Here is a 14,464-nt window from a genome sequence, read left to right on the forward strand (position 1 = left end):
ATCCTTAGTGTATAGGAATGCCAGAGATTTCTGTGCATTAATTTTGTATCCTGCTACTTTACCAAATTCATTGATTAGCTTTAGTAGTTTTCTGTTAGCATCTTTAGGATTCTCTATGTATAGTATCATGTCATCTGCAAATAGTGACAGCTTTACTTCTTCTTTTCCGATTTGGATTCCTTTTATTTCCTTTTCTTCTCTGATTGCTGTGGTGAAAACTTCCAAACTATGTTGAATAAGAGTGGTGAGAGTGGGCAACCTTGTCTTGTTCCTGATCTTAGTGGAAATGCTTTCAGTTTTTAACCATTGAGGACGATGTTGGCTGTGGGTTTGTCATATATGGCCGTTATTATGTTGAGGAAAGTTCCCTCTATGCCTACTTTCTGCAGAGTTTTTATCATAAATGGGTGTTGAATTTTGTCAAAAGCTTTCTCTGCATCTATTGAGATGATCATATGGTTTTTCTCCTTCAATTTGTTAATATGGTGTATCACATTGATTGATTTGCGTATATTGAAGAATCCTTGCATTCCTGGAATAAACCCCACTTGATCATGGTGTATGATCTGTTTAATGTGCTGTTGGATTCTGTTTGCTAGTATTTTGTTGAGGATTTTTGCATCTATGTTCATCAGTGATATTGGCCTGTAGTTTTCTTTCTTTGTGACATCCTTGTCTGGTTTTGGTATCAGGGTGATGGTGGCCTCATAGAATGAGTTGGGGAGTGTTCCTCCCTCTGCTATATTTTGGAAGAGTTTGAGAAGGATAGGTGATAGCTCTTCTCTAAATGTTTGATAGAATTCACCTGTGAAGCCATCTGGTCCTGGGCTTTTGTTTGCTGGAAGATTTTTAATCACAGTTTCAATTTCAGTGCTTGTGATTGGTCTGTTCATATTTTCTATTTCTTCCTGGTTCAGTCTTGGAAGGTGTGCCTTTCTAAGAATTTGTCCATTTCTTCCAGGTTGTCCATTTTATTGGCATAGAGTTGCTTGTAGTAATTTCTCATGATCTTTTGTATTTCTGCAGTGTCAGTTGTTACTTCTCCTTTTTCATTTCTAATTCTATTGATTTCAGTCTTCTCCCTTTTTTTCTTGATGAGTCTGGCTAATGGTTTATCAATTTTGTTTATCCTTTCAAAGAACCAGCTTTTAGTTTTAATGATCTTTGCTATCATTTCTTTCTTTTTCATTTATTTCTGATCTGATTTTTATGATTTCTTTCCTTCTGCTAACTTTGGGGTTTTTTTGTTCTTCTTTCTCTAATTGCTTTAGGTGCAAGGTTAGGTTGTTTATTCGAGATATTTCCTGTTTCTTAAGGTAGGATTCTATTGCTATAAACTATAAACTTCCCTCTTAGAAGTGCTTTTGCTGCATCCCATAGATTTTGAGTTGTCGTGTCTCCATTGTCATTTGTTTCTAGGTATTTTTTGATTTCCTCTTTGATTTCTTCAGTGATCACTTCTTTATTAAGTAGTGTATTGTTTAGCCTCCATGTGTTTGTATTTTTTACAGATCTTTTCCTGTAATTGATATCTAGTCTCACAGCGTTGTGGTCGGAAAAGATACTTGATACAATTTCAATTTTCTTAAATTTACCAAGGCTTGATTTGTGACCCAAGATATGATCTATCCTGGAGAATGTTCCATGAGCACTTGAGAAAAATGTGTATTCTGTTGTTTTTGGATGGAATGTCCTATAAATATCAATTAAGTCCATCTTGTTTAATGTATCATTTAAAGCTTGTGTTTCCTTATTTATTTTCATTTGGGATGATCTGTCCATTGGTGAAAGTGGGGTGTTAAAGTCCCCTACTATGAATGTGTTACTGTCGATTTCCCCTTTTATGGCTGTTAGTATTTGCCTTATGTATTGAGGTGCTCCTATGTTGGGTGCATAAATATTTACAATTGTTATATCTTCTTCTTGGATCGATCCCTTGATCATTATGTAGTGTCCTTCTTTGTCTCTTCTAATAGTCTTTATTTTAAAGTCTGATACGAGAATTGCTACTCCAGCTTTCTTTTGGTTTCCATTTGCATGAAATACCTTTTTCCATCCCCTTACTTTCAGTCTATATGTGTCTCTAGGTCTGAAGTGGGTCTCTTGTAGACAGCAAATATATGCGTCTTGTTTTTGTATCCATTCAGCCAATCTGTGTCTTTTGGTGGGAGCGTTTAGTCCATTTACATTTAAGGTAATTATCGATATGTATGTTCCCATTCCCATTTTCTTAATTGTTTTGGGTTCGTTATTGTAGGTCTTTTCCTTCTCTTGTGTTTCTTGCCTAGAGAAGTTCCTTTAGCAGTTGTTGTAGAGCTGGTTTGGTGGTGCTGAAGTCTCTCAGCTTTTGCTTGTCTGTAAAGGTTTTAATTTCTCCATCAAATCTGAATGAGATCCTGTTAACCTTATGGGGATTCCCTTGTGTGTTATTTGTTGTTTTTCCCTTGCTGCTTTTAATATGTTTTCTTTGTATTTAGTTTTTGACAGTTTGATTAATATGTGTCTTGGCGTATTTCTCCTTGGATTTATCCTCTATGGGACTCTCTGTGCTTCCTGGACTTGATTAACTATTTCCTTTCCCATATTAGGGAAGTTTTCAACTATAATCTCTTAAAATATTTTCTCAGTCCCTTTCTTTTTCTCTTTTTCTTCTGGAACCCCTATAATTCGAATGTTGGTGCGTTTAATGTTGTCCCAGAGGTCTCTGAGACTGTCCTCAGTTCTTTTCATTCTTTTTTCTTTATTCTGCTCTGCATTAGTTATTTCCACTATTTTATCTTCCAGGTCACTTATCCGTTCTTCTGCCTCAGTTATTCTGCTATTGATCCCATCTAGAGTATTTTTCATTTCATTTATTGTGTTGTTCATCATTGTTCGTTTCACCTTTAGTTCTTCTAGGTCCTTGTTAAATGTTTCTTGCATTTTGTCTATTCTATTTCCAAGATTTTGGATCATCTTTACTATCATTATTCTGAATTCTTTTTCAGGTAGACTGCCTATTTCCTCTTCATTTGTTAGGTCTGGTGGGTTTTTATCTTTCTCCTTCATCTGCTGTGTGTTTTTCTGTCTTTTCATTTTGCTTATCTTACTGTGTTTGGGGTCTCCTTTTTGCAGACTGAAGGTTTGTAGTTCCTGTTGTTTTTGGTGTCTGTCCCCAGTGGCTAAGGTTGGTTCAGTGGGTTGTGTAGGCTTCCTGGTGGAGGGGACTAGTGCCTGTGTTCTGGTGGATGAGGCTGGATCTTGTCTTTCTGGTGGGCAGGTCCACATCTGGTGGTGTGTTTTGGGGTGTCTGTGGACTTATTATGATTTTAGGCAGACTCTCTGCTAATGGGTGGGGTTGTGTTCCTGTCTTGCTAGTTGTTTGGCATAGGATGTCCACCACTGTAGCTTGCTGGTCGTTGAGTGAAGCTGGGTGCTGGCGTTGAGATAGAGATCTCTGGGAGATTTTCGCCGTTTGATATTATGTGCAGCTGGGAGGCCTCTTGTGGACCGGTGTCCTGAAGTTGGCTCTCCCACCTCAGAGGCACAGCACTAACTCCTGGCTGCAGCACCAAGAGCCTTTCATCCACACGGCTCCTTAATTTGGGATGATTCGTTGTCTAATCATGTATTCCACAGATGCAGGGTACATCAAGTTGATGGTGGAGCTTTAATCTGCTTCTTCTTTGGCTGCTGGGAGAGATTTCCCTTTCTCTTCTTTGTTCTCACAGCTCCCAGGGGCTCAGCTTTGGATTCGGACCCGCCTCTGCGTGTAGGTCGCCGGAGGGCGTCTGTTCTTTGCTCAGACAGGACAGGGTTAAAGGAACCGCTGATTCAGGAGCTCTGGCTCACTTAGGCCGGGGGAGGGAGGGGCACGGAGTGCGGGGCGGGCCTGCGGCGGCAGAGGCCGGCATGACGTTGAGTCAGCCTCAGGTGCGCCGTGCGTTCTCCCGGGGTAGTTGTCCCTGGATCCCGGGACCCTGGCAGTGGCGGGCTGCACAGGCTCCCCGGAAGGGGGTGTGGATAGCGACCTGTGTTCGCACACAGGCTTCTTGGTGGCGGTAGCAGTGGCCTTAGCGTCTCATGTCTGTCTCTGGGGTCCGCACTTTTAGCCACGGCTCGCGCCCGTCCCTGGAGCTCCTTGAAGCAGCGTTCTTAATCCCCTCTCCTCTCGCACCAGGAAATAAAGAGGGAAGAAAAAGTCTCTTGCCTCTTCGGCAGGTCCAGACTTTTCCCCAGACTCCTTCCCGGCTAGCCGCGGCGCACTAACGTCCTGCAGGCTGTGTTCACGGTGCCAACCCCAGTCCTCCCCCGGTGCTCTGACTGAAGCCCGAGCCTCAGCTCCCAGCCCCGCCTGCCCCGGCGGGTGAGCAGACAAGCCTCTTGGCTGCTGAGTGCCGGTCGGCCCTGATCCTCTGTGTTGGAATCTCTCCGCTTTGCCCTCCGCACCCCTGTTGCTGTGCTCTCCTCCGCGGCTCCAAAGCTCCCCCGCTCCGCCACCCGCAGTCTCTGCCCGCGAAGGGGCTTCCTAGTGTGTGGACACTTTTCCTCCTTCACAGCTCCCTCCCGCTGGTGCAGGACCCGTCCCTATCCTTCCGTCTCTGTTTATTCTTTTTTCTTTTGCCCTACCCAGTTACGTGGGGGGTTTCTTGCCTTTTGGGAGGTCTGAGGTCTTCTGCCAGCATTCAGTAGGTGTTCTGTAGGAGCTGTTCCACGTGTAGATGTATTCCTGGTGTATCTGTGGGGAGGAAGGTGATCTCCACGTCTTACTCTTCCACCATCTTCCCGGAAGTCTCCCAAGATATCCGATTTTAATTGAAAGGGACTCACTGTATATTCTTATCCACCTCTTTAAGTCTTCTTAGCCAGTATTTAATGAGTAAAACATTAAAGTTCTAATTAGGGTATTAGATTAGGTTAGAAAAATGCCTGTAATGTCAGATAATGCCTCCATTTTTTAATGTTTCTGAACATTCCTGAGACAAACAGAACCTGGCAAACAAATCCTGGCAAAACACTTACCTGGCAAAATACAACTGCATTAAAAACAGTCTAATACCTGTGTAACCCAAGGGTGTAATTAAATCATAGGAAGGAAACATGCCAATAGAATAAGTAAAGCTTTACTTGTCATGAGCACCCCAAAATGGGCATTCTTTGTACTGCAGTCTTACTAACCTTGAACTGTCATTTGCTTTAAAAGTCATTTGCTTTAAAAGTCCATATTGCAGATATATTGGGTTGGCCAAAAAGTTCGTTCGTTCTTTTCCATTAAGATGGCTCTAGTAGTACTTAGTTGTCTTTAACTTCATTCGAAACAATTTTTTTAGATTGTATGTGACAGCTCTCATATCAACGTGCATTTAAAAAAAGACATCAAAACTGGTGAACTTCTGTGTAGCCATTTTAATATTGAAGATGGAAGAAAAAAAGCAACAGTTTCGGCATATTATGCTTTTATTATTTCAAGAAAGGTAAAAACGACTGAAATGCAAAAAAAGATTTTGTGCAGTGTATGGAGAAGGTGCTGTGACTGATCAAACATGTCAGAAGTGGTTTGTGAAGTTTCACGCTGGAGATTTCTCACTGGACGATGCTCCACGGTCGGGTAGACCAGTTGAAGTTGATAGCGATCAAATTGAAACATTAATTGAGAACAATCAACGTTATACCATGCAGGAGATAGCCGACATACTCAAAATATCCAAATCAAGCACTGAAAATCATCTGCACCAGCTTGGTTATGTTAATCGCTTTGATGTTTGGGTTCTGCGTTAAGTCAAGCAGAAAAAAACCTTCTTGACCATATTTCTGCATTTGAAACGTAATGAAAACGTTGTTTTTAAAACAAATTGTGATGGGTGAGGAAAAGTGGATAATGTACAATAATGTGGAACAGAAGAGATGGTGGGGCAAGTGAAATGAACCACCACCAACCACACCAAAAGCTGGTTATCATCCAAAGAAGGTTGGATTGTGTATATGGTGGGATTGCAAGGGAGTCCTCTATTATAAGCTCCTTCCGGAAAACCAAACAATTAATTCCAACAACTACTGCTCCAAATTAGACCAACTGAAAGCAGCACTTGACGAAAAACATCCAGAATTAGTCAACAGAAAATGCATAATATTGTATCAGGATAACACAAGACCACATGTTTCTTTGATGACCAGGCAAAAATTGTTACAGCTTGGCTGGGAAGTTCTGATTCATCTGCCGTATTCACCAGACACTGAACCTTCAAATTTCCATTTATTTCAGTCTTTACAAAATTCTCTTAATAGAAAAAAATTTCCATTCCCTGGAAGACCGTAAAAGGAACCTGGAACAGTTCTTTGCTCAAAAAGATAATATGTTTTGGAAAGGACTTCCCTGGTGGTGCAGTAGTTAAGAATCCGCCTGCCAATGCAGGGGACGCGGGTTCAAGCCCTGGTCCAGGAAGATTCCACATGCCACGGAGCAACTAAGCCTGCGAGCCACAACTACTGAGCCCACGTGCCACAACGACTGAAGCCCACACGCCTAGAGCCTGTGCTCCGCAACAGGAGAAGCCACCGCAATGAGAAGCCTGTGCACCGCAATGAAGAGTAACCCCACTCGCTGCAACTAGAGAAAGCCTGCGCACAGCAATGAAGACCCAACACAGCCAAAAATAAATAAATAAATTTATAAAAAAAAAAGTTTTGGGAAGATGGAAGTATGAAGTTGGCTGAAAAATGACAGAAGGTAGTGGAACAAAAGGGTAACTACATTGTTCAATAAAGTTCTTGGTGAAAATGAAAAACGTGTCTCTTATTTTTACTTAAAAACCAAAGGCACTTTTTGGTCAACCCAATACAATAAAATGCATGAAAATCAGATTTATATTCTTTGTACTGGTACAGCTTAGCAGTTAAATAATCAAAATGTACATAGAACTGGTGAGGCAATAGTAAGGAGTTTGAATTGCTGTTTATGTCCATTTAGCCTTAGAAGACATACAAATTTTTAACATGAGAAAAAATTGTACCAATTTAGAAATCAACAAAGGTAAGATGAGAATACAGTCTTATTAAAATTATTAAAAAGCTAAACATGGTAGAATATATTTTCTTGCAAATCACATAACAGTGCATTCAAAAATTTTATTCTTCAGTGGAAAAAGTCTGTGATTACTAGTTTTTCTATAGAACTGTCCTGCTTATAATACCTCTGAAGATGCTTACAAAGTTTTATTTTTAAGTTAATATTTGAATAGGTAATGTACTCTCATAGTTTTAAAAGGTAAAAATACAGTGAAGAGTCTCTCTTCCACAGTTTTCTCCTATCCCTCTACCACCTCCTTGACTGCAAATATAGTGCTTTTTTTAAGGTACCTGAAGGAAACTGACAGGAAGCAGAGCAGATCATGGTACCGAAGAAACAGCACAGGGCCTGGAGCTAATGCCAAGCTCGAATGTGCCTCTGCCACTCCCTGGCCGGCTCCAATACCTGGGAAAACCTCAGTGTCCTCATTTGTAAAAGGAGGATCGACATCAGAGGATTTCTGTGGGTTTAAAATAGTGCCTACATTCCCTTCAAACTCTCCCCAATAAAACCACTGTTATGAATCTGAGATATATTCCCTGGAACCTCTTCTATGCATTTACAAACATTATCCTGACCTACACATACTCTAACCTTAACCTGCAAAGGCATCTCTATGGCTTTCACTAACATTTCTCAGATACTCCTAAAACATGTTTCTTCTTTTATTTCTAATTGTTTTTGCATTCTCTGTTGTTTGGGACATAAACAGTTTGTCCCAGACGTGATGGATTCTCTCTTTTGTCAGTAGTATTCCTGTGTTCAACTGTTTTGGCTTTGAATTAATTTTGTCTGAGATTAAGAGTATCACATTCTTTTGGGACAGCTTCCCCTACACCCCTGCTCCTTTTATCACTTATCTATGAGATTTTGTTTTCAGTGTCTGTCTCCCTTGATAAATAACAGCATTTAAAACCTCCAACCTGTCTCTACTAATACGTATAATCCACTCACACATAATATTTTACTTTATGCTTTCTATTAACTATGCTTCTCTTCTTTCTTCCTGCCTGCCTTCAGCTTACTTGGTTTTCCTTTTTCTTTTTTTTTTTTTTAAATAAACCCTAATTCTCCCCCCTATTCAAAGGTTCTCAAATGCGTCAGTACTAGGGCATACGGATATCTGAGAGGCAGTTCTTTGGTTGTTGTGACTGGCTTGTATCCCCCCTAACTTTCAAAGGTCCTGCCACACATGCACTAAGTGAAAAACTTGAGCCTATAATATAATCTAATTCCATTTCAAAGAAAAACACAAAGTATTTTTTGGATGGTTATACTCGACACAGAATTATCGAGGAATTTAACTGGACTTTCACATTTAAGTCAAGGGAAGACTATACTTAGTTTTGTTTATGACTCTACCAAGAATTTGGTGACTTTGAAACTTTACCATTTCAAAAAATCATGTTGCTGGTGGTACTTAAGAACAGCATAACATACTTGTATGGGTCTGCATTTATAGCTATACATTCATAATGACTTTTCATATTAGAAGGATCTAACTATTTCATCTTGTCTTCTAATGTAGCTGTACCTGCGACCACATTGTAGTCCTTTTATTTCCTTCAACTCTTTGCTTTTCTGTTCATATTTATTAATGAAGGACTAGGCTGGGTGAGCAGTTGGGGTATACAAACAGCTTCCTTTATCAAGAAAGCATGTGGGTAGCTATAACCCTGGAATGTCCCTTCACCATTATCCTGGGATCTCCATTAACCATCATCTTGGAAATTACTTTTGCCTCTCTCATATGCTGGATCTACTTACTGCTTTCTACACTCGAAATTTCTTCTTTCTTGGTTTATGCCTACATCTTGGTGAAAAACAGTTCATCCTCTAGTAACCAGCTAAGAAAAGGTACATGAGGTAAAAATTTTGAAGACTCTCCTCCTATTTGATAGTTTGGTTGGATATAGAATGATGGATTGGTAATAATTTCCATTCAGAATTTAAAGTCACTGTGCTAATGCCTTCCAGTTTTCTTTTCTATTGAAAAGTCTAAAAGCCATTTAGACACTTGATCCTTTGTATGTGACCTGTATTTTCAGGAATGGCAAGGCAGCCAGAAACGGTAGAACAAAGTGAGCAAACGGGAACCAGGGGAGTGAAGGGGGATAGATCACATAGGGCCACATAAATTTTGTTTTTTTTCCACTATGAGTGTCATGGGGAACTACTGCAGAATTTTGAGGAAAGGAGGAACATTACCTGACTTATCGGAAATAGATCATTTCAACTCCTGTAGTGAGACTAAAGTTGAAGAAAATGGAGATGGCAAGAGGGTAGAAGCAAGGAGACCAACAAGGAGGCTAATTTCAATAACCTAGGCAAGAGATTATGGTAGGTTAGACCAGGGTGTTTCACTGGAGGTGTGAGAAATGGCTGGATTCTGGATATATATTTTTAAGGTTGAGCCAAAGGGATTTGGTTCTGCATTAGCCATGGGGTTGAAAGAACAGAGTAAAAGATGACACAAAAGCTGTTGCCTGAGCAACCAGAATAATGGAGTGAATAGAGAAGACAGGGAACTCCCTGGCGGTCCAGTGATTAGGACTCGGTGCTTTCACTGCCGTGGCCCGGGTTCAATCCCTGGTCGGGGAACTAAGCCTCATGGAGTGGCCAAAAGAAAAAAAAAAAAAAAAATAGAGAAGACAGAAGTATAAGGTTGGGGACAAGAAAAGTTCAGTTATGCACACATCAAGTACAAAATGTCTACTATTTGTCCAAATGGAGATGTTGCATCAACAGCTGGATACACAAAAGTCTGGAATTCAGGAGCAGCCGCTTTTTGGCTGGGCTGTTTTGGAGCATGGGCTCGTTTTGGCATTTACATTCCCTTTGATCCTATTCATTTTCCATGCCAGGTTATCCAATGTGAGCCACATAATATTTTTTTAATATGTCCTTTTCTGCTTAAATCACCTAAAACTATTACTTATAGTGAAGAACCTTAACTGAAATCATTACTAAATCAGGAAAATAAATTAGTTTTAAATTGTGAATGAACAGAACTTTATTAAAATGGAAAGGAACTAATGGTAAAATCTTAACTGCTTCTAAGCTGAATATATCCCTTGGCAAAGCCCATCTATTTCCACAGAACAGGCAAAACAAAAATTGCAACCCAGCATACAACTAATGAGCTAACCATAAAAAAATCATTAAAATCCTCAAGTTTCCCCAAATGAGTTTCTCTTCCCTCTGGAATCTTCAATACTGCTATCAGCATGTTATACATAAGGGATCATCCACCAGTAATTTATATTGTGTGAAAATATCCATCATACACAAGAAAATCCAATTTTATTACATAAGGTCAAAAATAATAAAAATTCCGAATTAGAACTTGAAATTAATGACATGGTACGCTATTACAAACATGAATTAGATGTCCATTTTTAAAAAAATGAGAATAAATCTCTGCACTGTTATCATACTATAACACAGTATTATTGTATCTATGAGCTTCCTAAGCATGAAGACATCTAAATTCTGGTAGTTATAACTAATATAGAAAAATTATACCCTCAGATAAATTGCTTTTAAAACATAGGCTGGGGCTTCCCTGGTGGTGCAGTGGTTAAGAATCCGCCTGCCCATGCACGGGACACGGGTTCGAGCCCTGGTCCAGGAAGATCCCACATGCTGTGGAGCAACTAAGCCCATGTGCCACAACTACTGAGCCTGTGCTCTAGAGCCCATGAGCCACAACTACTGAGCCTGCATGCTATAACTACTGAAGCCTGTGCACCTAGAACCCGTGCTCCGCAACAAGAGAAGCCACCGTAATGAGAAGCCCGCGCACCTCAACGAAGAGTAGCCCCCGCTTACCGCAACTAGAGAAAGCCCGCGCGCAGCAACAAAAGACCCAACGCAGCCAAAAATAAATAAATAAAAAAATAAATTTAAATAAATAAATAAAATAAAATATAGGCTGTAGACTTAGAGTTCCACAGGGTAATAAGATAACAGATACTGGGGAAAAAAGGTCCTATAAATTATGAGTAGAAGATAATGGATGCATGAGAGGTAGAAAAGTCTAGTATTGACATATTACAAAAGAATACAACGACATTTAAATGAAAATACTGATAGTTTTTGTTAGATAACCTTTTTCTGATTATAAGATTTATTATCACAGAAAAGACAAGAAAGTATAAAAGAGAAGTCTCAGCCCATATTCCAGAATCCGGAGATAACCACTTTTAACATTTCGGTGTACTCTCTTCTAGTCTTTCTTCCTATGCACACATGTACATGAAATGGGTGGGTGTGTGGGTGTATGTGTATGTGTACACAAACGCAAGATCTACTAAACGCCATTTGTACATCTTTTTTTTTTTTCATTTCATATAACACACATCTCCCTTGTTTTAAAATATTTTTCAAAGACAACTATTGTAAACAAGATTTTACCATATGAATTTCCATGATATAACCACTGTCCTACTAGTCAACATTAAGGTTGCTTATAACTTTTTATTACTATAAATAATGCTACAATAAATAGTATTAATCATAAATCTTTGAATTTCTGAATTTAGAGACCATATTTCTAACGATACTTCTTAGGAAAAATGTTTAGAAACCACTTAAATATCAACAATGTAGATAGGATCCAAAAATGCTGCTTGATTCTGAATTTAAATAAAAGAAGAAGAAATACACATGAAATAAAAATTAAAAAGCACAATTCAATTCAAACAAACATCTATCAAACTTTGCCAGCAAGTTTCCTTTATGAATCAAATGAGTTTCTCCTCCCTCTGGAATCTTCAATACTGCTATCAGCATGTTATACATAAGGGGATCATCCATCAGTAATTTATATTTTGTGAAAATATCCACCCTACACTAAAAAATGTGGACTTTTAAAAGATCTGTAAAAATCTAAAATCTATTTTCACACAATTACGAAGTATTTCAAACCAAGAATGCTATAAGTAACGTCCCATCAAGCATGAATTAGTGTGCCCATTAGAAAAAGAAAAAAAAAGCTAAACATGGCTTCCTTGACAATCTACTAAAGTAAAGTGTACAGGGAATCCTAAAAAAGTAGGGCTTAGTTTTAGTCATCTCTTAAAAAGCAGCAAAGCTAATAGAATAAAGCATGTTAAAATAAAAAATACTATACTAAGAAACAAAAAGAGGTAGTAGCCCTTATTAAAAACTAATCTACTGGGAAATTTTACCACAATTAAATTACAAGTCTATTTTTTGTTCCTAATATCAGAGTAATTTGAAAAAAATTTGCCTTATGTTTGATTGAAATAAGACATTAAAAACTATCAGCTCAAACTTCATAAACAGGAGAAAATATTTTTTAAACTCTTCTCAGATTAATCTATTTTTACATCAATTACCAGAGATATGACATTGCCATTTTATTTCTATACTCACAAGAGTCTGATTTAATTTATAAGTTCTTAGTTTGTTTCTATCCCTCTAAGGCATTCTTAAGGATCGTAAGTCCTAGTATATGCTAATTCTCGAAGGAACATCATTCACAATCAATGTACTTCTGATCACTGTACACAGACAATGAGTGAGCAGAAAACTTGCTTATTCAAGTATTCCAGCAAATGTTTGTACCTGCCTTTATTAACTGGCCTATAATAATATACCCCGGTACAAGAGTATTTTAAAACAGCAAAATGTTGTTATAATGTATAACATAATAATAATATACAGTTGACCCTTGAACAACGAAGGGGTTAGGGACGCTAACCCGCCATACAGTTGAAAATCCGCTTATAGTCAGTAACTTATAGTCAGCCCTCAGTAAACGCAATTCCTCCAAATATGCAGTTCTACATCCTTGGATTCAACTAACTGCAGATGGTGTAGTACTGCAGTATTTACTATTGAAAAAAAATCCGCATGTAAGTGGACCCTGAGAGTTCAAACCTATGCTGTTCAAGGGTCAATTGTACTTTATTGTTAATAATGGTCAAATGTTTCTTTTGTATATAAAAAGTATAAAGTACAGTACATAAACAGCCCTGTATTTAAGCTTTAAAAGTCTATAAAGGAGCTTCCCTGGTGGCACAGTGGCTGAGAGTCCGCCTGCTGATGCAGGGGATACGGGTTCGTGCCCCGGTCCGGGAAGATCCCACATGCCGCGGAGCGGCTAGGCCCATGAGCCATGGCCGCTGAGCCTGCGCGTCCAGAGCCTGGGCTCCGCAACGGGAGAGGCCACAACAGTGAGAGGCCCACGTACAGCAAAAAAAAAAAAAAAAAAAAAAAAAAAAAAAAAAGTCTATAAAAACCTACAGTTGAAATCTCACTACACTCAAAGCCTGTTGTTCAGAAATCTGCCTCTGTCAAATAATTGATTTGGATCTGGAAATAAACTATAGAGATTTTTATTGTCATGCCATTTGTTGGAGTAGGATTTGAACTATATCATAAGAGGAAGTGTGACTTCATAGCAGTTTATCAGGTAAACAAGCTCCGTATAGCCAAAAATCATATGCATTAATACAGAACAGAGGACTTCCCTGGCAGTCCAGTGGTTAAGACTCCGCACTTCAATGCAGGGAGCGTCGGTTCGATCCCTGGTCAGGGAACTAAGATCCCACGTGCCACATGGTGTGGCCAAAAAAAAAAAATACGGAACAGAAAAGCCTTTACACAAATGTGTTTCCCACCCATGATGGTGAATTTCGCCAACAAACATCTACCATAAATAAAGACAGCAATCTGTTTTTATCTCTAATAAAAGAACTGCTGGCAAGCATTTTAACCATTATGACTTAAACCACTGTGGAATTTCAATTATGAAATAATTTTTAGTGCCCATCAGATGAAAATCTTCCAATAAACAACATGCTCCCAAAAACAAGACAGAGAGGTACAGTTGAGTTCTGAATAGGACTGTTCTGTTCATCTCACCAGATTGATCAGCCTTCTCATCGCATGTTCATGAGAGCAAACACATTCACAGGGATCGAATCCACCTTCTGCCATGATTACCCAGCTTGATTTAACTTGACTGTTTAAATCTAGGAGGAAGGAAAAAATATCATAAGACTACTATTCAGAATTACTCTTTCTCTTGAACTATAAAGAATTCACGTATGTATAGATTCATAACAGTTTTCTTAAATTAAGTATAGTTCATATTTATTAATGACTTAAATCTATTAATTTATTACTAATCTTATATGAATTATGAATCTATACAAATGATTGGCTACCACTTTACCATCAAACTGATTTCCTGTAAATGCAAATGTCTTCAGATACTCTATACTGGCCCCATCTGTGAAGCTGATGATACTAGAGCCCTAGTCTGCTTAATTACCAAATCCTTAAACTTTGTTAGCTGCAGTACTGCTATGGACTGAATGTGTCCCCACTAAAATTCGTATGTTGAAGCCTTAATCCCCAAGGGGATGGTATTTGGAGGCAGGGCCT

General features: G+C 38.9%; 1 protein-coding gene across 1 annotated transcript in view; it reads right to left on the minus strand.

Annotated features, from left to right (window-relative positions):
• Nucleotides 1–14,043, minus strand: part of SMIM14 (small integral membrane protein 14) — a 45,382-nt gene extending 31,339 nt beyond the window's left edge. The window contains exon 1 of the mRNA XM_019928316.3: nucleotides 13,940–14,043. Coding sequence (XP_019783875.1) covers nucleotides 13,940–14,014 — 75 coding nt within the window. The 5' untranslated portion in view covers nucleotides 14,015–14,043. The remainder of the gene's footprint in view (nucleotides 1–13,939) is intronic.
• Nucleotides 14,044–14,464: the final 421 nt, after the last annotated feature.

This window comes from Tursiops truncatus, chromosome 5, assembly GCF_011762595.2.
Source record: "Tursiops truncatus isolate mTurTru1 chromosome 5, mTurTru1.mat.Y, whole genome shotgun sequence".
NCBI lineage: Eukaryota > Metazoa > Chordata > Mammalia > Artiodactyla > Delphinidae > Tursiops > Tursiops truncatus.